The sequence below is a fragment of the Xyrauchen texanus genome, chromosome 34 (genome assembly GCF_025860055.1).
Source record: "Xyrauchen texanus isolate HMW12.3.18 chromosome 34, RBS_HiC_50CHRs, whole genome shotgun sequence".
NCBI lineage: Eukaryota > Metazoa > Chordata > Actinopteri > Cypriniformes > Catostomidae > Xyrauchen > Xyrauchen texanus.
Genome location: NC_068309.1, coordinates 16381085 through 16408719, shown reverse-complemented (window position 1 = coordinate 16408719; position 27635 = coordinate 16381085). Strand labels below are relative to the sequence as shown.

The following is a 27635-nucleotide window of genomic DNA, read 5'->3' as shown; positions in this document are numbered from 1 at the left end:
TGATTCAAGTATAGAAAATTATCTGTATGTAGGCCTACCTATTTTCCAGAACATTCCAGATAGATTCAGAGCTGAGTAAACTTGGAGTAACTTCTAGAACATTCTAGAACTTTCCAGTAATATAAACAGTAGTATAAATACAGGGGCCTTAATCCCATCAGTTGCCTCAGTGGATACATATCAAGACCTTGCTGGACACCTTGAAGTATGATGAGTATGGCTGGGAGGTCATAGGACATTTCAAAATGGTGGCATTCCTAATGGGTCTCCAAGGCAATTTTACCAAGTTTCCCTGCTATCTTTGCCTTTGGGACAGCAGGGACACCAAGGCGCACTACCACAGTTGGGACTAGCCACAATGGGCCGAGTTCTCTGTGGGGATGAACAATGTCAATTGGGAGCCACTTTTGGACCCCCAGAAGGTGCCGATGCCTTCTGAACATCAAATTGGGCCTTATGAATCAATTTGTCAGAGCTCTAGATGAGGAGTTGGCAGCCTTCAAGTACCTTCAAGACTTCTTCCCTAAGCTGTCTGAGGCAAAGGTCAAAGCCAGTATCTTCGTCGGACCACAGATAAAGAAGATCCTGGAGTGCAATGAATTTCCCAAAAAGCTCACTAGTAAGAAGAAAGTGGCTTGGAACAGCTTTGTCGCAGTGGTTTGGGGCTTCCTGGGCATTCACAAGGCTGGATTGACAGGCATTAATGGAGCTGGTTGAGACTCTGGTGAAGAACTATGGCACAATAGCCTGTAGGATGTCCCTCAAAGTCCATATCCTTGATGCTCATCTTGATAAATTAAAGGAGAACATGGGAGCGTATTCGGAGGAGCAAGGCAAGCACTTCCATCAGGATATACTGAACTTTGAACACCGCTACCAAGGACAGTATAACAAGAACATGATTGGAGACTACATTTGGGGGCTGAATCGGGAAAGTGATTTACAGAATAATCGTGAATCTCAAAAAACTACTCACTTCTAAATCTTTTGTAGTCATTTTTTTATTACTTCAGTATAATTACATGTTAATTTGGATTCATATGTTGTTTTTTCTGACACTGATAAAGAAAAGATTCGCCTGTTTTCTCATTGGAAATAGGTCAAGTTCAAAATATCACTGTCTTGGTCACAAAAGCAAAGTTTGTGAGGAATAATAGCCATTTTCTATACTTTAGAGGCATGAGCAATTAGGAAATGTCTAATGTGCTATGAGCAAGTTATTGAATCATTTGAAATGTTCATGACCGAAATCTGCCAAGAGACTTTATAGTGTTTAAGCATGATAAGAACAAAGCAGATCTATAATTTCCATTCAGTTAGTAAAAGGCAGAGCATGACTTTACAAGACAACAACAATAATATTCTAATAACAATAATGAGTATAAATAACGTCCTTACATTCTACATTATTGAAATTTGCATGTCAAATCTACTGACTTCAGTAGAATGTTTAAGCAATATAAAAACAAAGCAGATGTACAGTATCATTATCTACAGTATACAGTATTTAAAGAAAAGACAACAATAATAGCATACTAATAATTTTGAGTTTCAATGATGTCCCTTTATCATTGTAAAGTGCATTTCACATGAGTTGAGTTGAGGCGTCAAACCTCTGCTAAACACGTCAAGCGGCGCTTTGTCCTCCACATTAGGGTGCCTACTAGAGTTTACGCTGCGAAGAGGGAAATTATGAGACGTTCAACATCTCTTCATAAATTTCAACCATTTTTAAATATTTAATGTAGCTTTGTACTCTCAAAGACATAATTTGTGAGGAAAACACTTTGGTGTGATGTTGGAGCCGAGTTTGTACTGACGCATAGACTTCAATGTATTCGGCGGCACTGACAAAAGTCATGTGACATCCCCTCAACGTGCAGAAACATCAGTCACTTTAACACATTAATAGCTCTTCCACCCTTTTCTCTCCATAATGAACGAGGTAGACTCACATGCCGATGCTGAAGTAAATGAACAACATGCTCCTCTCATTCAGTCTGTCGGTACAAGTACACAGCAATCGGGGGCACTTTCATATAAATATTAAAAGATAAAATCAACTGTTTGTATATATACGTACATATATACACACACACACACTCACTGAGCACTTTATTAGGAACACTATTGTCATAGTGGTGGTGGTGTAGTGGCTAAAGCACAGGGCTGTTAATCAGATGGTTGCTGGTTCTAACCCCACACAGCCACCACCATTGTGTCCTTGAGTAAGACACTTAACTCCAGGTTGCTCCGGGGGGATTGTCCCTGTAATAAGTGCTCTGTAAGTCACTTTGGATAAAAGTGTCTGCCAAATGCATAAATGTAAATGTAAATATAAATGTCTCAAAGTTCAACATGTTGTGTATTCAGAGATGCTATTCTGCTCACTGCAATTGTACAAAGCGGTTATCTGAGTTACCATAGCCTTTCTGTCAGCTCCAACCAGACTGGCCATTCTCCGTTGACCTCTCATCAACAAGGCTTTTCCATTTGCAGAACTGCTACTCACTAGATGTTTTTTGTTGTTGCAACCATTCTCTATACACTCTACAGACTGCATTTACAGCCATACTCAAACCAGCAATCTTGCCACAGTTCAAATAAACCTTTTTACACATTCTGATGGTTGATGTGAACATTAACTTAAGGTCCTGACCCATATCTGAATGATTTTATGCAGTGCACTTCTGCTACATGATTGAATGATTAGATAATCACATGAATAAGGTACAGATGTTCCTAATAAAGTGAAAATATATATTAAACTCACCGAGCACTTTATTAGGAACACCTGTTCATAATAATAATTATAGTGGAGTTCTCATGAGAATGTTTCCATTATTTGATTGTCAAAACATTTATAGGCCTACTTAACTACAGCAAACTAACTATATAATTTTTAAGCTCCTCAAGATTCTCACTTGAAGATCTCAACTAATCCATAATATATATATATATATATATATATATATATATATATATATATATATATATATATATATATATATATATACTCATTTATAATTCTATAATTAGTTGAGCTCTTTCAACATCCCCAAAGACGATTAGGATGATAGAAAGATGAGAAAAAGGAGAGAATATAAAAGATAAGTAAAATAAATAAAAAAATAAATACTCAATACGTTTGCTTGTTTGCAAGCGACACTGTATCCCATGAAGTATTCATGGCTGTAACCAGCTATGAGGTCCACACCAAAAATGATATGCATATAGGAATATGTGCAGTCAAATGTGGCAAAAACGTATTCATTATTCTTTTCTTTTATTGCTGGTTTTAACTTCTATGCCCTTTTTTGATGAGGCATTAAGAACTTTAAAAATAAGATCTTGGATAAGAACTTGAAATTGAATAAGAATTTAAAATTCAATAAAAAACAATGAACTATTGAAGAAGAACAATAAATCAAGTATATTCAGAATAAGAGTCCTGAAACAAGTATGTGTATTTCGGCTTTTTCATAGTACTGGATGCTTCCAATCAGCCATTTATATTCAGTATATATTTTTGGGGTATTATTGGAATTTTGGTTTCAAAATAAACATAATCTGGAAATGTATTAATTTTGGACTCTTATAATTTATAAATTGTTATAAATAATAAATAATAATAAATTATATATATGTGTTTAAGATAAAGGTACACTTTGGCTCAACAAACAATTTCTAGAAAACTTTTTCAGCCAGTTCCCATGAACTGTTCTTTTATTAAACTTGGACTGATCAGTAATCCAGTCCAGCATCCCCCCTATATGAGATACATTATACGCCTAATGTCCAGTAATACTCCCCATATGCCAAAACTGATTCCCAGAACAGACCAGGTATGCTATAAACTTTGATGTCTTTTAGTAAAAAAGAAAGAAAGAAAAAAAAAGGCTGCCTGTATTTGTTTTAAGTTTTTTCTTCCTACATCTGATCACAGTCCTCATCCCATTTCAGATCTTAGTCAGATGTGGAGCCCAAAATCAATTCTCAAAAATCTTTAAACTTTTCCAAGAATAGGATGATAGGATGACACACCGCTCAATGCTTTGGTCTGAGTCTCGTTGAATCTACCAAAAAAGTAACCAAAATAAACTTTTATTTAACATAGCTGCAATGAATACCCCCAAATTAAAGTGAATATTGATGGGGAACAAAACTTACACAGGCCAATAATAATAAATAAGTATGATTCATTTGAAGATGCATAGCAAGAAGGACGTTGCTGTTATCCACACCTAAGTAACTTTATAGATCAGTAAGTTCCAGAGCAATGGAACATCTGTTTACATCTCCAACTCTCTGCTCTTAAAATAATTGAGTCTGAGTGCAGTAATTAGTCCATCTCAATCAGCACTTCTTTAAGTAGAGCAAACGTTTTTTAATTAATACTATTAATCAAATTAAATTTTTAAAACAGATTCATTTCCAACTCCAAATTCAAAATTGGATGAGCCAAAGCAGTTGTAAAATTACTATAAATTCACCCCTGTGACCGCATGTTTGAATTCAGTGTGCCAAATTGCTAGACAGCTTGGCAACCACAAACAGTCAACTGTTAGACATATGACTAATGAACTACTGTATACTACTTGGTGTAAGAATTGTTATTACAATCATTTTAAATAATAAATCTAACAGTTTATTAAACATAGGTGCCTTTAGGAGGCCTGGGTAGCTCAGCGAGTATCGACGCTGACTACCACCCCTGGAGTCGTGACTTTGAATCCAGGGTGTGCTGAGTGACTCCAGCCAGGTCTCCTAAGCAACCAAATTGAACAAATATGAAAGGGGTCAGAAAATTTGTACAGATATATCTAACCAAACAAACCTTCATGGAGTTCATTTTGATTTCCAAATCAAACATAACCACATCGAAATAGTTTGATCATTTAAAAATATCCCAATCATCTGCAGCAGATGAAACCGCAAGAGGATTTGGATTCCTCACTTAAATCAATCTGGCCACATTCTTGAATAATCCTTGCAAATTTTACATGGGAAAGAAAGGATACAAAACAAAACATTTTCTATACTGTCAGTTAGAATTAGAAAAGGGGCCATATCTGCTAGTGTATTGGCCTGAACTGCAATTCAGCCCTGCCAAATCTCTGTTCTACTTTTATGTTCTAATAATCATCCCTGACAAATTTGGCACTGCTTTTACATTAGATCCATATGTTCCCACAGACACCAGGGGTACAAACACTCCAGTCCCCTCAACAACCTGTCACTGGCTGTGAAACACATTACTCTAAACTCTACTGTATGTGTCAGTCTATAAAAGTATACATATAATGTAAAAACTATTTCACATCCAGACTGGATATTCACTTTACCATCTGATCGTTTAGGCAGAATTGAATAAATAAAACATTAGTAATGTTGACCTTGACCTTCAGCCCTTGACCTTCAAATCTGAAATGAAACATATGTCTACACTAGTAAGAAGACCTAGATAACTTTAGAGCAATACACACACACTCTCACTCTCTCTCTCTCTCTCTCTCTCTCTCTCTCTCTATATATATATATATATATACACACACACGTCTATATTCACTGATGAGCCAAAACATTATAACCACTCACAGGTGAAGTGAATAACATTGATTATCTCCTAACAATGTAAACGTCTGGGTAGATTAGATGACAAGCAAGCAATCAGTTCTTGCAGTCAAGACCTAAGTGACTTGGACAAGGGCCAAATTGTTATGGCCAGACAACTGGGTCAGAGTATCTCTGAAACAGCAAGACTTGTGGGGTGCTCCCAGCTGACAATGGTCCTAGGAGTGTCAAACCACAAACCGGCGACAGGGTGTTGGGCGCCCAAGGCACATTGATATGCTAGGGCAACAAAGGGTATCCCGTCTGGTCCAAACCAGTAGAGGTCTGTGGCACAAGTCACAGAAAATTGTAATGGTAATTACCGGAGCATTGTACCCTACCGCATATGGGCTATTTAGCTGCAGACTGGTCAAAGTGGCCATAATGACCCCTGTCCACCATCGAAAGTGCCTACAATGTGCACGTGAGCATCAAAACTGGACCTTGGAGCACTGAAAGAAGGTTGTCTGGTCCAATGACACGTTTTCCTTTACATCACATGGGTGGCCGTGTACATGTGCAGCATTTACTTGGGGAATGATAACACCAGGATGCACTGTGGGAAGATGACAAGCCAGTGGTGGGAGTGTGATTTCCTCCATTCATGTGGACATCAATTTGACATGTGCCACCTACCTTAACATCGTTGCAGACCAGGTACACCCCTTCGTGGCAATGGTATTTCCTGATGGCAGTTGCCTCTTTCAGCAGGATAATGCCCCTTGCCACACTGCACACATTGTTCAGGAATGGTTTGAGGAACCTGATGAAGAGTTTAAGGTGTTGCTCTGGCCTCCAAATTCCCCAGATCTCAGTCCGATTGAGCATCTGTAGGATATGCTGGACCAACAGGATCTGCTGCTAATATATTTGTACCAGATACCACAGGACATCTTCAGGGGTCTTTTAGGGTCATTGCCTCAGTGGGTCGGTGCTGTTTTGGCAGCATGCGGAGAATCAACAGCATATTAAGCAGGTGGTAATAATGTTTTGGCTCATCAGTGTATACATAAAATGGGCTGTAAAATAATCTAAAGATTCTTAAAATGTGATGCATTTACTTATCAAGATAAATCTGACAACATTTTATGAACTTTAGACTTAAAACAAGAAAAGAAAAAATCTGCCAGTAGAGTAAGTAAATTAAACTTGTTTTCCCTTACCCCATTGGCAAACAGTTTTTTCTCATTTTAAGCATAAATGTCAATAAATCTGATTAGATTTCTCTCAAAACAAGACTTAAAATCTTATGCCAGTTTGCTTGTCAAGTAAATAAATCACGTTTTAATGTTTAGATATTTTTTACTGGAAATCAAGACAAATATATTTGTCTTGCAAAAAAAATTTTGCATTGAAAAAACTTCAAAAACAGATTGCAAAATATCTAGAAAAAAGAATTGACAGGACCAGAAAAAAGTGTGACTCTAAACAGCCTCTCTGTGAACTTTTTTAAAACCCACAGGGAAAAAACTATAAAAATAGATATGCACACAAAGCCCCATCCATTATCCTGATGACCAACTCATAACCCGACCTGACATTAACCTGAAACTCAAGGATTTGCTGCAGCTAATACTAAAACTGCCCCAGTTTTGACCAAACATGGAAACATATCTTAAGTAGTGAATTATAGCAGATACCTTTTTAAATGCTCACAGTCTAAACCTCATTTATACTTCATGAGATAAAGAGTAGAAATCAAATGTGCTCAAGTTACTGCCTGTGCCCATACTGTTTATGTAATTATTTTAAACATTTTAAAACCATCACAGCAGCTATTTGACTCCCCAAAATAAATCTCACCCAAAAAAAAAAACAATCTGTTTATACTCACAATTTACTCACTCTCCAAACTTGAATGATTTTTTTTTCTTCCATGGGACACAAAAGGAGATGCAGAATGTTTAAGCTGGTATTTTCTGTACAATGATAGGGAATGTGACCAGGGGCTGCAAAACTCCTCAAAAGATTAAAAGCACCATAAAATGAGTCCATACCACCCATGTGCTATATACCTTGTTTCAAGTCTTGAAATCATATGCTAGCATTGTGTGAGGAACAGACCAAAATGTTATGTTATTTCCTTCCAAATGTTAATCTTCCCCTCCACTGATGCTCTTGTGCGATTTTAAGCGTTAATATTCAAATTTGTTGCAACACGATTGGTTACAAGACAAACAAGAATCTTTCATTGCTATCAAACCAGGCATTAGACTTCTTGACCTGCCATATTTGAATATATGCAAAGAGATATGCATCAGATTATCAGTGAGTGACGACTTAAATTAAGTCCATCGATCACACAAATATTCTAAATTCAGACTTGGTTTCAAAATTTTGGTCTGATCCTCACACAATGCTAGCATATGATTTCAAGACTTGAAACAAGAGCACATATGTCATAAGGAGGGCTACTGTTATGGTACTTTTATGGTGCTTTTTTGTCATTGCTTGGGCTTGACAGTACCTGGTCATCATTCAGTTTCATAGTATGGAAAAGAGCAGTGCCAACATCTAACTAACATCTTTGTGACAGGGCGGAGGGTGGGGCCGGGTCTTGATTCTACATACTCAGTCCCTTATCAGGCTAATCAAGCCTCCGAGAGGGATAAAGGCCGACTGCGGACGGTGGTGGACAGAGACAGAATGTTTACGGGCAGCTGTCCGTCTTATGCATGTGTTTGTGTCTTTTGGTTTACGGTTTACATTAAAATATTAATTATATTGTCAAGCCAGTTCTCGCCTCCTCCTTTCCATTGAGCTGCTTTACACTGGTGCCGAAGACCCGGGAAGGAGGAGGGATATGCCTCTACCATCCATCCCAATGGAGCAGCCGCGGCCATCTTCCGGGGCACGGAGGAGCTCAGCCACCTGGAAGCGGAGGAATTGGCCACCGACTGCAAGGGGAGAAGGGGCTCCTAACCGACCGCTTGGAGCATTCAGGGCCTCTGCCAGGGGCGGGGGAGACCCCTTCTGTTCCCCGAGAATGCGGAAGGGCGTTTCATCCGCCAAGGGCTGGAGAAGTGACTCCGATCCGCCCACGGAGGCACGGCTGTCATCCACTAGAGGGTGGAGGAGTGGCCGAGGACCAAGCTATGGCGTATCGGAGAACCAGCGAGTAAGTGTTCTCTCCCACTAACGCTCCACATTGGCCTTTTTCCTTAAGTTACTTTTTAGATTATTTGTTGGGGGGTACTGCACTGTTACAGGGAGTACCCCCCTATTTTTTATAATTTTTTCCCTCCCCCTGTCCCCTCCCAGATTCAGGAAGGCGGAAATGACCTGCCAGCAGATTGGGAATAAGGCACGCCCTCCCCCAGGGAAAGGGCGTCTGAGAGAATGAGGGAGGAATGTGAGGTAGGGGGGTGGGGCCGGGTCGTGATTCTACACACCTGGTCCCTTATCAGGATAATCAAGCTGCAGAGAGGGATAAAGGCTGAATGCGGACGGTGGTGCGAAAGAGAGAGAACGTTTATGGGCAGCTGTCCGTCCTATGCGTGTTTTTGTGTCTTTTGTTTTACGGTTTACATTAAAATATGATTTATGTTGTCAAGCCGGTTCTCGCCTCCTACTTTCCATTGAACTGCTTTACAATCTTCTTTTGTGGTCTATGGAAGAAAAAAAATCCTCTTAGTTTTAAATGATAATAGGGTGAGTAAATAATGACAGAATTTTCATTTTTGGGTGAATTATACCTTTTACAATTTACACAGAAAAACAGCACTTAAGTCAGCTTATGATTAAAGCAACTTGATAGCATAATACATTTTTAATTGCAAACAAATAAATAATAATAACTAATTGCTTGGTAGTTAGACCATTTTTTGGACACAGTGAGGAGATTTGCTCAGCATTGGCACTGTTTGTATTGGATCAAACTAAGCTTTAAAGGTGCACTGACAAATTTTTGGACTATGTCGTCTTGGACTTACACTGACACCTAGTGGCCTGGATGCAGCATCATTCAAATAAATAGTTTTCAGTTGTAAATATTCACTATTCAGCCATGATTAATTATATCCATGACTGAAAGTGAGATTTAGTGAGTAGTATTTGGTTTGTCATGTGATTCTAACATGGTAGACCCCGTGAGGGGACCATCTTCATGTAGAATAAAACAGCGTTTATAAGGTTACTGATGTGACTGGAGTCTTCATTTCATGTGAGTGCAATAATGTATTTTTCACATGTTTCAAGTAAAACTTTTTTAATGAGTAACAAATGACTGATTTACTACATTTAATAATTGCCTCAGCAAGCAGGTAAAGCTTGTAAAAGTGCACTGTACAATCAATAGGACACATTAACCCATTGCTCCTTTTAACCCACTCCAAATGTATATCTTCCTTAGAGAGCCTGTATCTAAATGGTCTAAATGAAAGACACCATAAACTAGCTGAATTAATATTTAAGGCCCTCCAATATCTTCATTGCGGTGTCAGCTCCATCACAATGCTGAGTTTGTTCCAAACTGGCTTTGATCACATAAAGGATACATTTAAAAAAATGTGTAGAAACGGGTTTGCCATTATTTGAATACAAGAACTGTCACAATAAAAGGTTGCGGTATTATACAGTGCCATCAAATGGACCAACCCAAACTAGAACAGGATATTTGTATTGGCAGCAATAATAACAATGTCCTCAATCAAATATATGGCCATAAAACATTTTATAACCTTCATCTCAGGTTCTATTTAAAGTTGATATCAGCAAGCACTCTATAACAGTAGTTATCTGGTGGGTCATGACCCAAAAGCTGGTCGGTTCTGACAGAAATGCAGACAACAGGATAAACAATGGTAAATGCAAATAATAGATATCATATAATAGCCATATAATCCTGCATAGCATAACTAAACAAACTAGGTTTATCAAATATTAAAAGGGTGGAGAAAACACTTCTCATATAGTTTGTTGATTATGTCAAAGGTAGTGTGTCCAATAAAACAATTATATTTTGGTGCTTTTTGATCTGTTACTTGGCAGAAGCTAGGGTCAATTCAGTGAAGTACATTCTTAGAAGAAAAGGTTTTATATAGACCCTTTTTAAGGGTTCTATTAAAAGAACTCTAAAAGGGTTCTTTGGGCCAGGTGAAAAAGATTTAAATAAAACATTTTAGGAGTTTGAAACATGGAATTGTAACATTTGGTTTTTGTTTTATAATGTATTTTTTTACTTATTACCAGAAGAACATTTAATGGATTTGTGAATTAAATATTTAACATATATACTGTTTAATCACTAGAAGAAAGTAAAATAACCTTTTAAAACACATTTCAATAAAGCATTTTAATAGACTTTCTGTGACAGTTGAAATTTGAAATGGGGACGTGTTTTTGATGACTGGCACGAAGTGTGTCGCTGTGAGCTAGTGGCTTAAATGTGACTATCACTTCAATGGGGGTGGCCCGACACATAGGGCCTGCCCTTGGCTTGCGATGGCCCTGTCTATGTACATAGAGCAATTTTAAGCCTGAACCCTTTTGTTTCTTTGTAAATCTTTGTGAATAGATCGTTTTAGCATAAAGGGTTTTTTGGAACTGTGTAGTGAACTCTACGGTTCTATATAGAACCCAAAGATTGTTGATCGAGCTTAATTTGTACAGCACCTGGAATATTCCTTTACTGTGTAAATATCTTTATGAAAAAAGTGTCCACAGGCAAAATTAAGAACTTGTTTTGGACACTGCATTATTATTTCTTCCGCAGTCTTTTATTTTATTCTGAAAATTGCTTTACTTTGTTCTGTCTAAGTGAGAGTTTCAAAGTTCCTCAAAGGTTAAGCTTTTTCAGTCACACAGAGTGAAACATGAGTCCGGGTACCACCGGACGGATTCAAAGAGCTCAACAAAAAGCACCTTTGCATGAGTAGAGGGCAGACTTGAACTACTAGCGTTAAGCTGTCCAACTGTTCCTTAGGAGAATATCACATTCCAGAGATGCCTTAGGAACATTCAAGGAAAAGAAAAGTGTAGAATAAGGAAAACTTTGAAAAGAAATCAAAAGGCTGTGATTGACAGTTGAGGTGGGGGGTTTTGAAGGTTTGTTGCACAAAGTAATCTCTAGGAAAAAAGAAGCAGAGAGACCTATATTTTACACCTTTTCTGCATCTGCAATCATTAGTCTGATAATAAACAAAGTGGGGAAAAAATTCAGCGTTAAAAGGCTTCATACAGAGGACCAAGGCTGTAGCTTTCAGATAAAAAACTCACTTCAACTCACAGTGTGTATTTGCTCATGTTTCACAAGGACTGATTCAGTGTGCAACTCCAAATCCTTATATTTACAGCTTTTGAAAGCTGCTTTGATTTGAAACACTGGAACAGGCGATATTTGTTAAAGCAATCATGCAAACTTAATGTTTTCTGTTAACTGAGATATATACATTTTTCTTTTAGAGGGATTTGTAACAGAATGCATTATTCTGATAACATTTTAAATCAGAAAACTAATTATTTTTAGTTGCTTGGTAAGTTTTGACATACACTGCCAACAAGGATTAACTATTTGGCTAATTAAGCATTTTAATACACCAAATGTTCTAATATATGTTGTAACAACCTGTTTAAATCCCAAAGAGTTGTACACATTGTTCTAACTAATTCAGACCATATTCATGTGGCTTTTTTCATATTCATGGCATTCTAGTGGCACTTCTCTACCCCTATTGACATCAAACAATAAAATGTAGCCACCACTCCAAAGAGCACATAATGAACACATCATAAACACAAACTATCCACAAGTAATATGAACCATACTCTCAATACTCTTATTTTATGAACCATAAAATAACATAGGGATTACTGAGCAATTAAAAACTTCAGCACATGAGAGGCACTTCTAAGTACACGTACAGTATTAGTATAATGTGGAATATCTTACAAGAAGCTTCTATTATCTCTTCAGTAATTACATAAAGTGTGGAAAAAGAGCCATCTGCTTTGTGTCTTTTAGAAGCAAAAGCGACGCTGTGTTTCTAATCATAATATTTGTTTTGGGCTTCCAAGATTACGGTCCCTTATTGCACACAAGTTACCACCATAACTACTTAGAGTGGTACAGTAAGCAAAAGGTACTTTACCCTTCAGTTTCCCCATTATGCGATAGATGTAAGAGCTCAGATGGGATGCATGCTCATACTTTTTGGTTTTGTCCTGTGATTTCTGAGTTTTGGAGGAATATTTTTCAGTGGTACTCAGTGTTTTTGGTGAAGATATAAGTCCAGATCTTGAGTTAGCTTTGCAGGGACGTTCTGTCCCTATATTAGCATTGACACATTCTCAGCAACTGTCTCTTATGTTTGGTATGGTGGTGGCTAAAATGGTGATCTTGATGGAGTGGAAGTCCACTTTACCACCCAGTTTTCATAAATGGCTAGCTGAAATGGTTGCTGCCCTCAAGCTGGGGCCCCTTCCTTAGGTTTCTTTTTAAGAGTTGAAATTTGCTTGTGCATTTCTGTATTATTGATAACTTCACTCTTTTATTCCTTCACTCCATGTATAATGTTTTGTCTTAAGTTTGATTAAATAAGGCTTTATTTAAGGTATATATAAGGTATATATTTTTTGTATTTTTCCTTTGTGTGTTTATTTTATGTATAGCATACTTTTTGTATACATTTTGTGAGACTTTTTTATGTTTGTTATAAATAAAATACAAAATAAAATAAATAAAAATAAAATACCTCAATAGAAAAAGAACATTTATTTTAACCATGCTGCAAAAACGTCTCGTTTGGAATTTGTGGATTTTGTACATCACAAGGACCTCTACAGCAAGACACCAACACCCACTTTTACAACGTCACACCCTTGCCCCCGCCCACTGTCACTCAGTCAGACAGGAGAAGAGGTGAGAAGAGATGGGACTCATTGGAGACTCATCTATACAAAAGGGTACTTTTTGTAAGGAGACAACATACTAAATGTTTTCTACATAAACATGCACTAGATGAACCGTTTTGACCGTTATCATGCATCTACCACTTTTAAAAGTTTAAGTTATAACTCTTAAAAGGAGACCCACATTCTAAGTCTTGCTGAGTTTTAAGTATAAACACATAGAGATGCATCCTGGACAATTGTTGGTCTATGTGAACATGCACTAGATGGACATCTTTGCTCATTTTGATGTGTTTCCAGCCATGTGCACTGCATTTTAAGAACGGTACAAGCGCAAACATGTCTGTTCTGGTCCATTCCACTTCTGCTTTCGGCTCATATCAGCGTGGATTGCTTGTGAACCAGTCACAAAATGATTCAAGCTTTGCAAAGGAGCTATTATTGAAAGATATGACAATTAAAAACACTATTGGACCCGACCGCAAAACCGCAAGTAACCAGTTACACTCACGAATGTTTCAAATGTCATGACTGTTTGATAGCTTATGGTTCAGTTGTGCTTTTGTAACATATTCGGATGCAATGTGTTGGATGTGCATAATGCGTAAACCCTGAAATTAATTTTATTATGTTTTGGAGCTTGTTCATTTGACTGCCGATCGAGATTCAAATATACAGTATATGGCTGTGTATTTGAGTGGCTGCACAATGTTAGCAAAATCATAACAGGGGTGTTTACGTTGAAGTTTAAAGGAGACGTTTAGGCCAAAACTAAGCATTTCAGACAAAGGGCTAGAGACAGGGTGGAAAATTATCATATATTACTAAATTATGAGTGCTTTGGTGCAAAAAAGACTTCAACAGTACACCTATGAAATTATCTGATCTTGCCCATTTTGTTGTTGACTTGGACAAATGAAAATCCTCTGTTGTGTGACCCAATTTCTTTTAATAGCAATTCAGTAAACTCCTCTTCCCTTAATTCAAATTCAGCATTTTGTGTGGAGTAGGTAGCCAATTTAAATTCCAACTCATGAATTGAAAGGGAGTACTTTTTTTAATTTGCCCCTATTGTCCATCCCTGCTGCTTTTCATTTCTGCAGAATTTAAGAACTTTCATTTCACAGACCTTCAAATAAATGTCCAAAAATAAACAAATAATAATAATAAAATCCTTTGACTTTGGCAGACAACAAAGATAAAAAAGCAATGATCTAGTGGTGCATCCCACCAGAGATCTCTATAAAGATTATTACAATATTCTTAAATGCAGTTATCATACACAAGATTATCTTTAATCTCTTTCCTCTCAGATCTCATTTCTAAAAGCTCAGTGTATTCAGGAGGGACTAACTGTACCTGAGATTCATGGAGTTCCCGTTGACAGACGCTGATAATGGTCTGCTTGGACTAAAGCCATCCTGCCAGGCATAGCGAACATCCCCACAGCACAGGATCATGAGGAAGGCTCTCCGAAAAGCACGGTTCAGAAAAGCATAGAGGAACGGGTTCAAGCCTGAATTGATGTAGCCCAACCAGAGCCAAGCTGTCCACATCTGCATTGGTACGGTGTAATGGATGAAGGGGTCCACCACATTGGTGATAAAGAAGGGTGCCCAGCACAGGCAGAAGCAGCCCATGATGATGGCCAGTGTCTTGGCTGCCTTGGTTTCATTCTTAATACGACTGGAGCCTTGTTGGTCATGGTTAGGGTATGTTGAGGGGGCCGAACCCGCCCGATGCAGTGAGCCAATTCGTCGAGCATGGCCCATAGCGGTGATGTAGATCCGCTGATAGGCAAGAACCATCAGCACCAAAGGCATGTAGAAGGCCACAGCCGAACAGACCAGGGCATAGGGTCGATTGACAATGAACACGCAAGAAGTTGTATTACTAGAAAGGTTGAATTTTCTGTGTTCAACCTGGAAAATTTCAACATAAAAAGTAAAATTAACATAATGAGGTTTGCTGCAGTGAAATCATGAAATACATTTTTTAGTTTTGTATCTTGTAGTCCATGTCTGTTAGCTTTGAAGCTACCAAGATAGTGTACTAATAAAAATGAACTAAAGTAACTTTTAGCAGATATATGCTTTTCAAATTTAGTCTCTCTCTTCAGGGAAAATGGACCAAAAATATTGACGACTCATCCTGCACTACACAGATATTTGTCCAATCGAATGTTCTCTAGAATGAGAATGTCCCTCCTCCTGAAACCACCTGTAATCAACTCGCAAGTAGGTTCATGTCTGTGACGTGACCCAAGCTTATTGGCTTTTTTAATTTTTAAGGAACGAGTAAAGAGATTCATTATAGCACGCTCAAACTTCTGCTTTTCATACAAAATATGTCAACACAAAAGTCTTTAACAGTCTTTAACAACCAGAAAGCATTTATTTTCAAAATACTGGTATAAAATGTAGCCAAAAGAGATCTAGCAAAGAGTAAGTAATTATAGGTATAGTTTACCCAAAAATGAAAACTCTCATTATTAACTCACCCTGATGCTATCCTAGATGTGTATGACTTTCTTTCTTCTGCAGAACACAAATTAAGATTTTTAGAAGAATTAAATTCCTAAATTCTTGGTCCATGCAATGCAAGGGAATGGGTACCAAAACTTTGAGCTCCAAAAGCACATAAAGGCAGCATGCAAGTAATTCATAAGTCTCCAGTGGTTAAATTCATATTTTCGTAAGTGCGAAGATTAGTGTGGGTGAGAAACAGAACAATATTTATGTCATTCTTTACTATCAATCTCAACTTTCACATTATTCTTCTTTTGTGTTTGTTGACTCACATTCTTCATGCATATTGCCACCTGCTGGGCATGGAGGAGAATTTATATTAAAAAAGGATTTAAATAAGGAGTGTCAAACATACAGCCCGTGGGCTGGATCCGGCCTGCCAAGGAGTCATCTCTGGCCCGTGGGATGATTTGCAGAAAAAATAAATAAGTAATGTTTGAAAACATTCACATTGATTTAGCCTGTAACTTGGGTAAGATGCATTCATACTATTATTTTATTAGCAACACCAGAACAGATCAACATTTAAATTTGTGGTGTTGCATGTTGCTATGTTATCAGTGGAATTTCGTTCCCTGTCTGTCACTCACTTTGACGTTGTGTCGAAGATGCGACACTAGGGGTCTCTCTTGAGAGCCTCGAGCATCTCTGAACTTGAGCTCATCACCCTGCGGCTTCCAAACGTCAGGCAGCTCCGCTTCAACCTGGACCCAGCTTTCAGCCCCAGCGTTGAGCGCCCCGAAGGAAGCGCACGCCCCCTGTCTCCCGAACTTCCTCGAGGACCCGGAAGACTTCCAAGCGTTCTTGAGACGGACGACCCAGGTAACGAGGCGTTTTCTCCAGAGCTGGTAAGCAGACCACTCCGTCCCCTGGTGGAGGGCTGGGAGGAGAACCTTCAGTTAAAGGTATTTTCTTTGCCGGTTCTCACATTCCCAATAATAGAGCAATTTCCTCTCTCTCTGGGTCACCTGGCCCGCAAATGCCGTCCTCACGGCAAACCGGTGCCATACTTCAGCAGTCCAGGTACCCCGGACATGGACCCCCCAACTCCGGACCCACGACGGCTGTCCCCCGGCCGGCAGGTTCAGACGAGTCCAGAGGACGCCTAAATGGGACCTCCTGCTCAGTAACTACCCGCCCCTTGTGGGGTGAGTGGAGCAAGTTAAGTGCTTGAGTCTTCTCTCAGCCCTTAATTCATCGTTCCCTAAGAAAGGCGGTGGCTTACGACCAATCTTGGACTTGCGAGTTTTCAACCGGGCCTTGCACAAACTCCCGTTCAAAATGCTCATTCAAAGTTAAATCTTAACTTGCATCCGGCATCAAGATTGGTTTGCAGTGGTAGACCTGAAGGACGCATACTTCCACGTCTCTATCTGCCTCGACACTGACTCTTTCTATGGTTTGCGTTCAACGGCCAGGTGTATCAGTACAAGGTCCTCCACTTCGGCATGCCCCCCACCCCGTCCCCTCACGTCCTCACGAAGGTCGCAGAGGCAGCCCTTGCCCCGCCAAGGGAAGTGGGTTTCCGCATACTCAACTATCTCGACGACTGGCTCATCCTGGCCCAATCCCGAGAGATACTATGCGCCCACAGGGACCAGGTGCTCAGGCACCTCAGCCGCCTAGGGCTTCAGGTCAACTGGGAAAAGAGCAAGCTCGCCCCGGTTCAGAGCATCTCTTTTCTCGGCATGGAGTTAGTCTCAGTCTCATTGGTAGCGTGCCTCACACCATAATATATATATATATATATATATATATATATATATATATATATATACACACACACACACACACAGTATGTATAACTTATAAAAATAAACTTCGGCCTGCAAGCAATGTCGCTTGGTCCAATTAGGCCAATGACCCAAAATGAGTTTGACAGCCCTGATTTAAATATTGATCTGTTTTTCACCCACACCTATCTTATCACATTTGAAGATATAGATTTAACTAAGGTAGTCTTATGGATTACATTTATGCTGCCTCTATATGCTTTTTTTTAGAGCTTCAGAATTTTTGGACACATTGACTAGCATTGTATGGACAGAAAGAGCTGAAATATTCTTCTAAAAATCTTTGTTTGTATTCTGCAGGAGAAGTCACATATCTGGGATGGCATGAGAGTGAGTAAATGATGAGAGACTTTTCATTTTTGGGTGAACTATCCCTTTAAATGTATTTTGTAAAGAATTCAGCCTAACAAGAATGCATTCAATAACTTCAACTCATGACTCACAATTTTCTCAATTCCAATTTTATTCCAGCTTTGCATGATGGGCAGGAAGGAGATGAAAAAGGGAATGACCCAGCATCCAATCAGCATCAGTGACACTCTTACAGGTGTCATCTTGTTACTGTAGACCAGAGGCTGGCAGCATATTGCATAGTACCTGCCAAAGACGAGAGGTGCAAATGATATTAAGACAAGTGTATTTTTACAGATTTACTCAAAGATGCCGCCAAGCAGTATAGTGCCTTGTCTAACCACCATATCCCTACAAACTTTATTATTTCCCTAAGGTTTTGCTAATCTTTCCTTGAAAAAGCAGTGCTTTGAATTATGTACCACCAGAAAATAAGTGCTCATTGGAGACTGCACAGGCAAACATATTATAAGTCATGGGAATCATATAAATGGAAATAGGACTTGGTGACACAATGGGATAGATGGAATTTGTTTCTAAAGATGGGTAGAGAGACAGCTGGTCTCTCTCTCTTTTGGTGGACTGGGTCGTCTTTTATCTCCCCCGACTCTCACTGTGAACATGGAAATGGAAATTAGTCACAATTCATCTCAGGTGGATGTCCTTACCACTCTCTCTCAACCCAGAAGGGCATTCACGGCATGTCGCACACCACAGACCATACTGTATTACAAGACCCATCCACACACAACCCCTTTGGGGAAAGCCGGACAATTAGTACCCGACATTAGTGGACGGGTGAGGCGGGAAATAACCAAAGCCCCAATGTTATGATTTTGACCTAGAATAGTGATGATCACTGCAGGTTAATCGTAAATATCCCCATGCACACATCTCAACTTCACCCGATTATTTGTACCCAATGCCCCATTTTGAACCAAGCATTGATGAATGGAGGTTTGGTTACAACCTGAATACACCAAGGATTGGTGGGTACCCCCTCTATTACTCACAGGTATTTGGTACGTCCCGGCTCGATCCAGGGTGGCCTATGGAGTGTCAGGGATCCAGATCAACATCCCCACCTCCATCAACAGGCACTGTTTGTGGACTTGTCCTGCCTCCCCGCAACTCAAACAGAACGGCCCAAACCTCACACCCACACCCACACCCACACCTCTTCCCCCACCTGAGAGGAAGAATTGGTAGAGCGGGGAAAGAGAAAGTCAGGAGGGTAAGTACACCCTTGAGGACGGGGCACCAGTCGCGGAGGATTGTTCCACTATTACCAGGGGAACGGGATAGGTCGGAAAGAAGGAGGGGAGGGGAGGGGGCAGGGGAGGGACCACAGAGAAAGAGAGAGCGGGGCATGCCGGCCCCCTGTTATGCCACTAAATGGTCCTCAGCCAAACTGCACTGCTTCATCCAGCAATAACGGATGGTGGCACTGGACCCACTCCGCAATTTCTTTTGATAGTTTGGAGACCAATTGTTCCAGTACCACAAGCTCGATGACACCTCTGACATCGCTGGGCTCCACGGCCAGCACCCACTGCCGGCAGGCATCAGGGATATGTTGAGCGAAGACAAACAGGTGGCCGACTTCGCTCAATGTCAGGGATTGGAACCGCTCAGGTTACCTAGGAGGTTGTTGATTGGGAGTTGATGGGCCACGAGTTGGGCCTTCCTGGTCAGCAAAAGCAGGAGGCTGCGCTCAAAGAGCTCCAGAAAGGCCTCTGGGTTATCTTGCACCCCATCTTTGCCAACGTCACATGGGGGTTTGCTGCTGCCAGGGTCACAGTACCAAGCTCCACAATGCCCATCGGTCCTCTTCTTGAAGCGCTGTTGCTGCTCCACCTGCAGATACATGATGGCCTGTTTTTGAGCCTGGTGGATGCTGGCGAGGGTCCAGAACACTTCCTCCAGTGGAGAAGAAGACTCCATAACAGTGTACCTTCCACCTTCTTCCCGGGTTTTGGCACAAGTGTAAGAGATGTTCGTATTTAGATCAAAAGGAGGAAGCAGGAAGCACGGTAATTCCGACATAGGAATGTCTTTATTTCAGCTCAAAAACTCGTGATTCGTTTTACAGCTCAACAGTACAGCTTCAAACGATCACAAAGTCAAGGTACTTCAATAACAGAACAACGGCAGTGGCCAACACACATACAGCTTCTCAGCTGGAGTCTCTCTCTCTCTTTCAGTGGACTGGCCATCTTTTATCTCCCCCGACTCTCACTGTGAAAATGGAAATGGAAATTAGTCCCAGTTAATTTCAGGTGGATGTCCTTAACTCTCTCTCTCCCCCATATGGACGCTCGACCATGCCCTCACCTTCATAGTGGTATACAGTATTCCATACAGTAAGCATAATGTAGAACATACATACTGCATACTACAGCAATAGTTAAAGTAGTATGGTAGTATGCTATTCCAAACATAGCCTTTGCGAGACAGAGAATGTGTCATGTTTCTGCCATATGGACAAGTGCGGTGCATAAAATCACAGCTGCTCTGTTTCGGGCCACAGGAGCTGTAGTCTTGCTAATTAGTGAGCAAGAGAGGTTTTGCATACATAATGCAGCAAATTACACATAATTAGCTGACATACTGACAAGCCCCTGGAGTTAGCATGAAGACATAAACTATGTGTTACTTTTTTGTGCACATTTAACACAGTTCACTTGGTGAGTGCATTAGTATACATCAAACACAACTGTAAAATCGAAGACACTTAATTAGGAACTGGACAAGATATAAACAAATATAAGTACAATCTGAACAAATACAGCCCAGCATCTCAGTATATAGCACAGCAGCGGACCAGAGAAGAATTGAAGTACATTCTAATTTGGTGAAGCAAGATTACAGTGCTTAAACCTATCAGAAAGTCCCTGAATGTCAAAATGCAAATCTTGCAATTTAGAAAAAAAAAGATGGAATAATGTTTTATACAATAAGAAAATATGATATGGCAAGTTAGGTGTCTTAATTTTATAGAGAGCAAATTAAATATCAAATAAGTCAAGGACAATTTAAAAGCTTTCTCAAAACCATTCAGCACAATGCTGTTTTCTTTGCCACCATGATCTATTTTAGGACCTCTTCGCTCAAATTTCCATGGCAACCTCAGTAGTCTTCTGTGTACAACATTAGTCATTTTGGTAAAGTTAATTTAGGTATCTTCGACCAAATAAACAGATGAAAAACAAAGAAGATGATTTCTGGATCATCGGAAATCGGAACATTTCCATTTTTTTAACTCGAAACCACAACCTTTTGTCACAAAATCTTTTAATTATTAACCCATACATGAATGCACTCACCTGTCTAGGGCAATGCAGCACAGGTGGAGGATTGATGCAGTGGTTAGCAGCACATCCAGTGAGGTCCGGACCAAGCAGAATGTGTCTCCGTAACTCCACTGACCTGTTGTCAACTCTATCGCTGCCAGGGGCATCACAACAAGTGCAACTAGAAGATCAGCAAATGCCAGTGATACAATGAAGTAGTTGGTTTTCTTCTTCCTATATTCAGGTTCAAAACAGAAAGCACAGATAGTAAAAGTTCTGTCTCTTCTAGTATCAGTACATGGAAAATATTGAGCAATATTTTAATATACTTTTATCTTCACTTGAAACTTTCAGCATCTGCATGATAACTGAATTAACAAAATTACTTTTTTCTACTTAACCACGTAACAGGATACACAAAATGTAGACTAAACTTTTGTTCAAACCATTTGTTTCAGATCCAAAGGCTTCAGGCATTGTGCTGGCAGCATCGTGCTAACAATCCCAAGGTCATTGGTTTGATTCCCAGGGAACACACACATACTGATAAAATATATAACTTGAGTGTAATGTACAGGGTCATTCAGACAGAATGCATTCTTGCATTAAAAACTAGATGCAGCACAACATATAGAACAACATGCATGTGTCTCAAGACGTGTTTTTTTAAAAGTTGGAAGTTCCTTGAACTTCATGCAGTATCTTAAAAACATGGCACTAATAGAAAATAGCAAGACGTCACACAATGGTCAAACATGTGCATCTTGCACATATTTACATAGAAAACCATTTAAAACACAGCACAGATGGATGCAAAAAAAAAACACATTCAGTTTGAATTTCCCTTTGGATAAAAGCATCAGCCAAGTAGTGGGTCTGTTTGAAGGGAATAGTGACAAAACATGCACTTTGTGTGAAACCTTTTAATGTTTTTTGTTTGAATAATTCGATATCTAAGTATTACGTTATTGATATAGCAAGTTTAAATCTATATGAAAGCAGTATTACCTTAGCTGTCTGTCTTTACAGAGTGCCACCATCACAAGCAAATTACCAAGTGCAGTCATTATAATGACAACCACCAGGAAAATAGCTAGTGTAATCCTCTCCACAGGGTTGAAAATGTGTTTAGACACTACTTTATCGACTGAACTGCAGACAAAAAACAAACATACAACAAACAAAAAAGATTTAACATCCGGTAAATCTGTTCATGTTATAAAGATGCCTTTAAAAATCAGGAATTTTTTCCTTATTATTGTGTTTTCCTTTGTAATACATCCTTTTTAATCGGAATGAAGTTAAAGGTGAAGTGTATAATATTTTCGACATTGGTAGGTTGATACCCCTTACAACTGTGCTATTAAAACATTGCTCTGTTTGATTAAGCATCTTAACCAGTCCAACACAGCAACATTGGTGTGAGTTTGGGGTGGAACTATCTGCTTGTTCGTTTGGGAAACCTGTTTGAAAACATTTATTATATTTGCGGTTCCATTTGGTGACGAAAATTATACGCATCCATTTTAGGCAATATTTATGCAATAAGGTGTTTATTGAGGTTCTTACTCATCCGTTAAGTCTGATGCTGTGGCCATCACTGGTCATTTGTGTGTCAGTGGTCAGATAGGCTTTTTTTCACACAAGACACTGCAGTCCCTCTCCTGAGGGTGAAAAAAATGTGTTTTGGGTTGTCACATCCCACACTCAATAATATTCTATTCAGCAATGAGACTAAAGTGTTAGCACATTTGAAAATAAAACTCAAGCATTTGGGATACTACATGTAAATATGAGTCAAAACAAAGTACCTTTAAAGCAAGTCAGTTCACTCAGCGGCCATCTTGGTAACGCCCCGGGCAGCTATATTCTATGTAGGTAAAAGGCACAGAGTACATGAAGCACAGGCATATGTACAGCTCCTATCTACTTCAATGGGCAAAGACCGAAATCTCCAAAGCTGCTTGTCAAGCTTGCGTTTAAATAACATATTCAACATTAGAAATAAAATCAGACAACAATGGTGTCATAAATCATACTTCTTTAGCTCAAACCCAGCTAAAGTGAATGTGCACTCTATGATTTAAAAAACAGGCAACGTCTCTATCAAATAGTGATTGGGTCTTTTAACTGAAAGGCGGGAGTTCCATTCCTACAGCCATCATAGTGATTGTTACGTTTTCTCCCATTCATTTTTCTACTATTGAAACTTCTCGTTCTCCTATATTGTCTCTGGCCATGATTAAGTGCCCCCACCCCACTCCCCCCACAAAAGTCTCCTAGAGTAGTTGGTCAAGTCGGTTAACTCAGTGGCCATAATGGTAAGTGTGGAAGGGCGGAGGGCAGGGCCGGGTCGTGATTCTACACACCCAGTCCCTTATCAGGCTAATCAAGTCTCCGAAAGGGATAAAGGCCAACTGCGGAGGATTGTGCGGGAGAGAGAGGTCGTTTACGGGCATGTCCGTCATGTGTGTGTTTTGTCTTTTGTTTAAGTTTATTATTATAATATTATTTATATTGACAATCCGGTTCTCGCCTCCTCCTTTCCATAAAATTTTGTTACAGTAGGCTATTTCCATTTACTATAGCTCCTACATAATTGAATGGGGAAAGACCAAAATCTCAACTATCATATTTCAAATCAGCAATAAAAATGGATGACAGGTTCATTCATACACATTTACTTTTTTAGGGACTTTTATTTTGACACCAGTCAAACCATAATACATATAGTTAGCTTGCTGACGATAATGGAATTTTGGTCAAATAATAGCTATTTACTCAGCGTACAAATGTACAGCATGCATCAAATGGTTGCTGATCTATAAATGGAAACGGCAAGCACTAACAATTAGCTGTATTTAAATAAATGAATAAAACCTGTCATTCACTACAGAAACCGTCCTCCACCATGTTGAAAGTTAACAACTCCTCACAACTCGAAAATGCAGGTATCAAAATTATCTCTGTGTTTGTCAGTTGTAATAACGACTTGAGGGGTCAATAATTTGTAACTTCCTTGTGGGAAACATGTATTTATGATAATTCCGATAGCCTGTGATGGCAGCATGAAGCCACAATATTTAGCATTACTATTGTTTTTCTCCAATTCATATAAACAAGAGGTCTCCTCTAGGGATGGGCAGATTGATACTAAAGTATCAATACTCCGATACTGATGTAATATCAGGAATATAAATCCTCACATAAAAATATAGAATTTTTATGTGAGGATTAGCAAATTGTTGCATGGTGCCAGAACAATTTTTTTCCGCTCATCTTGACTCGCAGAAATGCTGAAATACACCATCAGTCACAGACAGTGCTCACACTTTCAGTCATAGCACTTGTTCAAAGAGGGAGCAGTGCATTCCTGATGTAATGACAGAAAAACAGCATCTGGAGTTATTCACATTAAGTAGTGACAAACCTATGTGACATAATATAATGGGCTTGTTTGACAATTTTTACAGGTTATTTAAATTCAGAGTTGTTAAAACATTGATAATGATCTTTAATCCTTGTTAATCAATGATACCCTCATGAAAACTACCCATGGATTTACTGTAGTAATATTGTATTAACCCTGCCTAGTAATGTTACTGTAGTAAGCATGTTTTTCTTTTCTTTTCTTTTTGGTAGTAAGGTTTTGATACAATTAACCATGATTTTGCTACAGCATTACTGTTATATACATATGGTAACTAAAATGAAGTCCTATGTCATATTGCAACCTTAAAACACACCAAAGATTGAAGGCAAGTTCAAGAGAGGAAAATTATAACTAAAAGTTCATGAACTTCATTATCACACTGTTAATGCCCAGCTTTCAGTGGCCAAATCGCACCCTGTGCCTGTGGCACTCGAGACATATCTCACGCAGAAGTGGTGAGAGCTCTCACACGGTAAACAGTGGAAGTGTGTGGCATTAGAGAGACAGCGTGGACGCTTCTTTCCTGTGTCCACTGCTTTCATTTGTATTTCAAATAAACTGCATGATCACAGCCCTGTATCAAGAGCAGTGAACAAATTTACATGATTTACTGATTTTCATAAGATTCTTAGTCGGTGCAGTTCTTGATGGGAGTGTAGAAGATAGCATCAGCTGAAGCACATTTGAAAGCTGATTGCATGTAACATGGCACTAACTTTCACTAATCTATTCTCATAAGTATTAAGTGCTCGCGATTTACTTCAGCTCAAGGGATTTCAAACATGGCTAATTGATTAAGTTTGAAGCATACATACTCCTCCTAATAAAGAACATGGGACTAATGGAATCAGGTCTTTCCTTTTTTATAGGCTAAATGCATAAAACAAAAGGTTAATAGTGCAAGGATGTAAACAAATATTGGATGTGTCCCCCTCAATTTCTATGGTGGCACAAGTACAAGTATAAATGAACTCTAAACACTTTTCTTGCAGCTCAAAGTCTTGAAAAGATTGCAATTCTAGCTTTCAAATAATAATCTACTTGCAGAATCTGTTTTCAGCTCCCATAACTCAACTAAGTAGCCTAAATGTCAGGGAAACTCTATTGTTGTCAGTTTCTCTAATATCGTCAAAAAACAAAACTTGACATAACTATCAGAATGAGAAGAATATGCTACACTGACAAATTTTCCAATAACCAATTTTGACACCTTGTCCACAACTCTTTTTTTAATTGCGTGACACCAGGCAAAACTAAGCGGCATTTGCATTTACAATGAAAAATCACAACCTGCCATGACAAGAAAACATCAGCCTCATAGACAAGTTATAAGTGACATATTCACCAAGAACACAAACATGATGAAACCCATATTTGGTAAATATACAAATAGGGTAGTCTTAAAGCTTGTGTTGACCATGTAGTTTTGGATTTGAGCACATGACACATGGGTCTCTATAAACAGAAGCTTCAATTCAACTTTGAAATGTTTTGGTGGTGGTTATATCTGATACAACATGCACACAAATGGGTTTCGTCACAAAAATGTGTAATAACGTAATATAATAATTTTTAGTGTTTTCCTTTTCACTTTAACTGATGTTCTTAACATGGATCCATTCTAAAGTGCTTGCTCCTTATAAAATAGAAGAAGAAGAAAATGTGTTAATGTAAGTAGTTTTAGTTTTGATTATGACCAATCCCTCTCCACTGTCACAATAAATATACCATGCTGGAAATCTTTGGCTGTTACTGTGTGCAAACAAATCAATAACACTACAACGCATACTGGGTAAACACAAAAATGCATTCCAAGTGTGAGGTCAATTAAATTTTTTCATCCATAGTCTGTTTGTAACTCAGACCTGGCACTCCCACAGGGCAAATTCTTGTGAATTTGTGACTATTCCATTCACTTTCTGTGTTAGACAGGTGCAGACAAATGCATTTTTACTCTGATATATTAAACGTATTTAAAGAACCCCAATCATCCCACTGTAAAATGCCTGAAATTATTTGAGATCTAATTTAGTAATTAAGCCACCCCTGGCTATAATACATGAAACAACTTCTTACATAATATTAATAAAACATTTGTTTGTAAATGATAATCCGAACTTCATGGCGCGTATAATAATAACAACCTGTTGCACATTTTGACACTTCAAAACATTGAACGAGGCTGCGTCATTCAGATAACTTTACTCACTCAGGGGCTCCGTGTTTCAGATGTCTTTGTGAATCCACATTGGTTTCTGTGAACTATCATATTCCATCCCTGTTTGTCGGAGACTGAAGGCTCTTCTCTGCCCTGTGTCACACTCTCTCTCTCACACACACACAGTTGCGCGAGGCACCAGATCATCTATTTATGTAAGGTGCACGCGGCGCTCCGAGTATGTGCCTTTCAAAATACTCATGAGTCTATGCAGCAATAGAGCAATAGCGCCACACAGAGTATTAAACACACTACTGGGTGTCAATGGAGTTTAACTTCCGCTGAATGTAACAACAAACCAGTAAAAGTGCAGTGGATGCACCATGTTACAATGATGGAATCCGATGGTAAAGTACTTTAATGTACTTTCATAGTAGGCTACTGCTGTTCACTCTGCTGACTCACGACTGTGCAGCAATGCACAGCTTGAATCACATCATCAAGTTCGCCGATGACACGACCGTGGTGGGTCTCATCAGCAAGAACAACGAGTCAGCATACAGAGAGGAGGTACAGCGGCTGACGAACTGGTGTAGAGCCAACAACCTGTCCCTGAAT

The 27635-nt window shown here is 39.1% G+C and overlaps 1 protein-coding gene across 1 annotated transcript in view; it reads right to left on the bottom strand.

The window, feature by feature from the left end:
• LOC127627969 (5-hydroxytryptamine receptor 4-like) overlaps window positions 1–27122 on the bottom strand; it is a 44371-nt gene extending 17249 nt beyond the window's left edge. The window contains exons 1-7 of the mRNA XM_052104597.1: window positions 27069–27122; window positions 23238–23296; window positions 22996–23090; window positions 22435–22578; window positions 21460–21660; window positions 18226–18379; window positions 14821–15383 (exon numbers count right to left, since the gene is read on the bottom strand). Of these exons, the coding sequence (XP_051960557.1) occupies window positions 14821–15383; window positions 18226–18379; window positions 21460–21660; window positions 22435–22578; window positions 22996–23024 (1091 nt within the window). The 5' untranslated portion in view covers window positions 23025–23090; window positions 23238–23296; window positions 27069–27122. The remainder of the gene's footprint in view (window positions 1–14820; window positions 15384–18225; window positions 18380–21459; window positions 21661–22434; window positions 22579–22995; window positions 23091–23237; window positions 23297–27068) is intronic.
• Window positions 27123–27635: the final 513 nt, after the last annotated feature.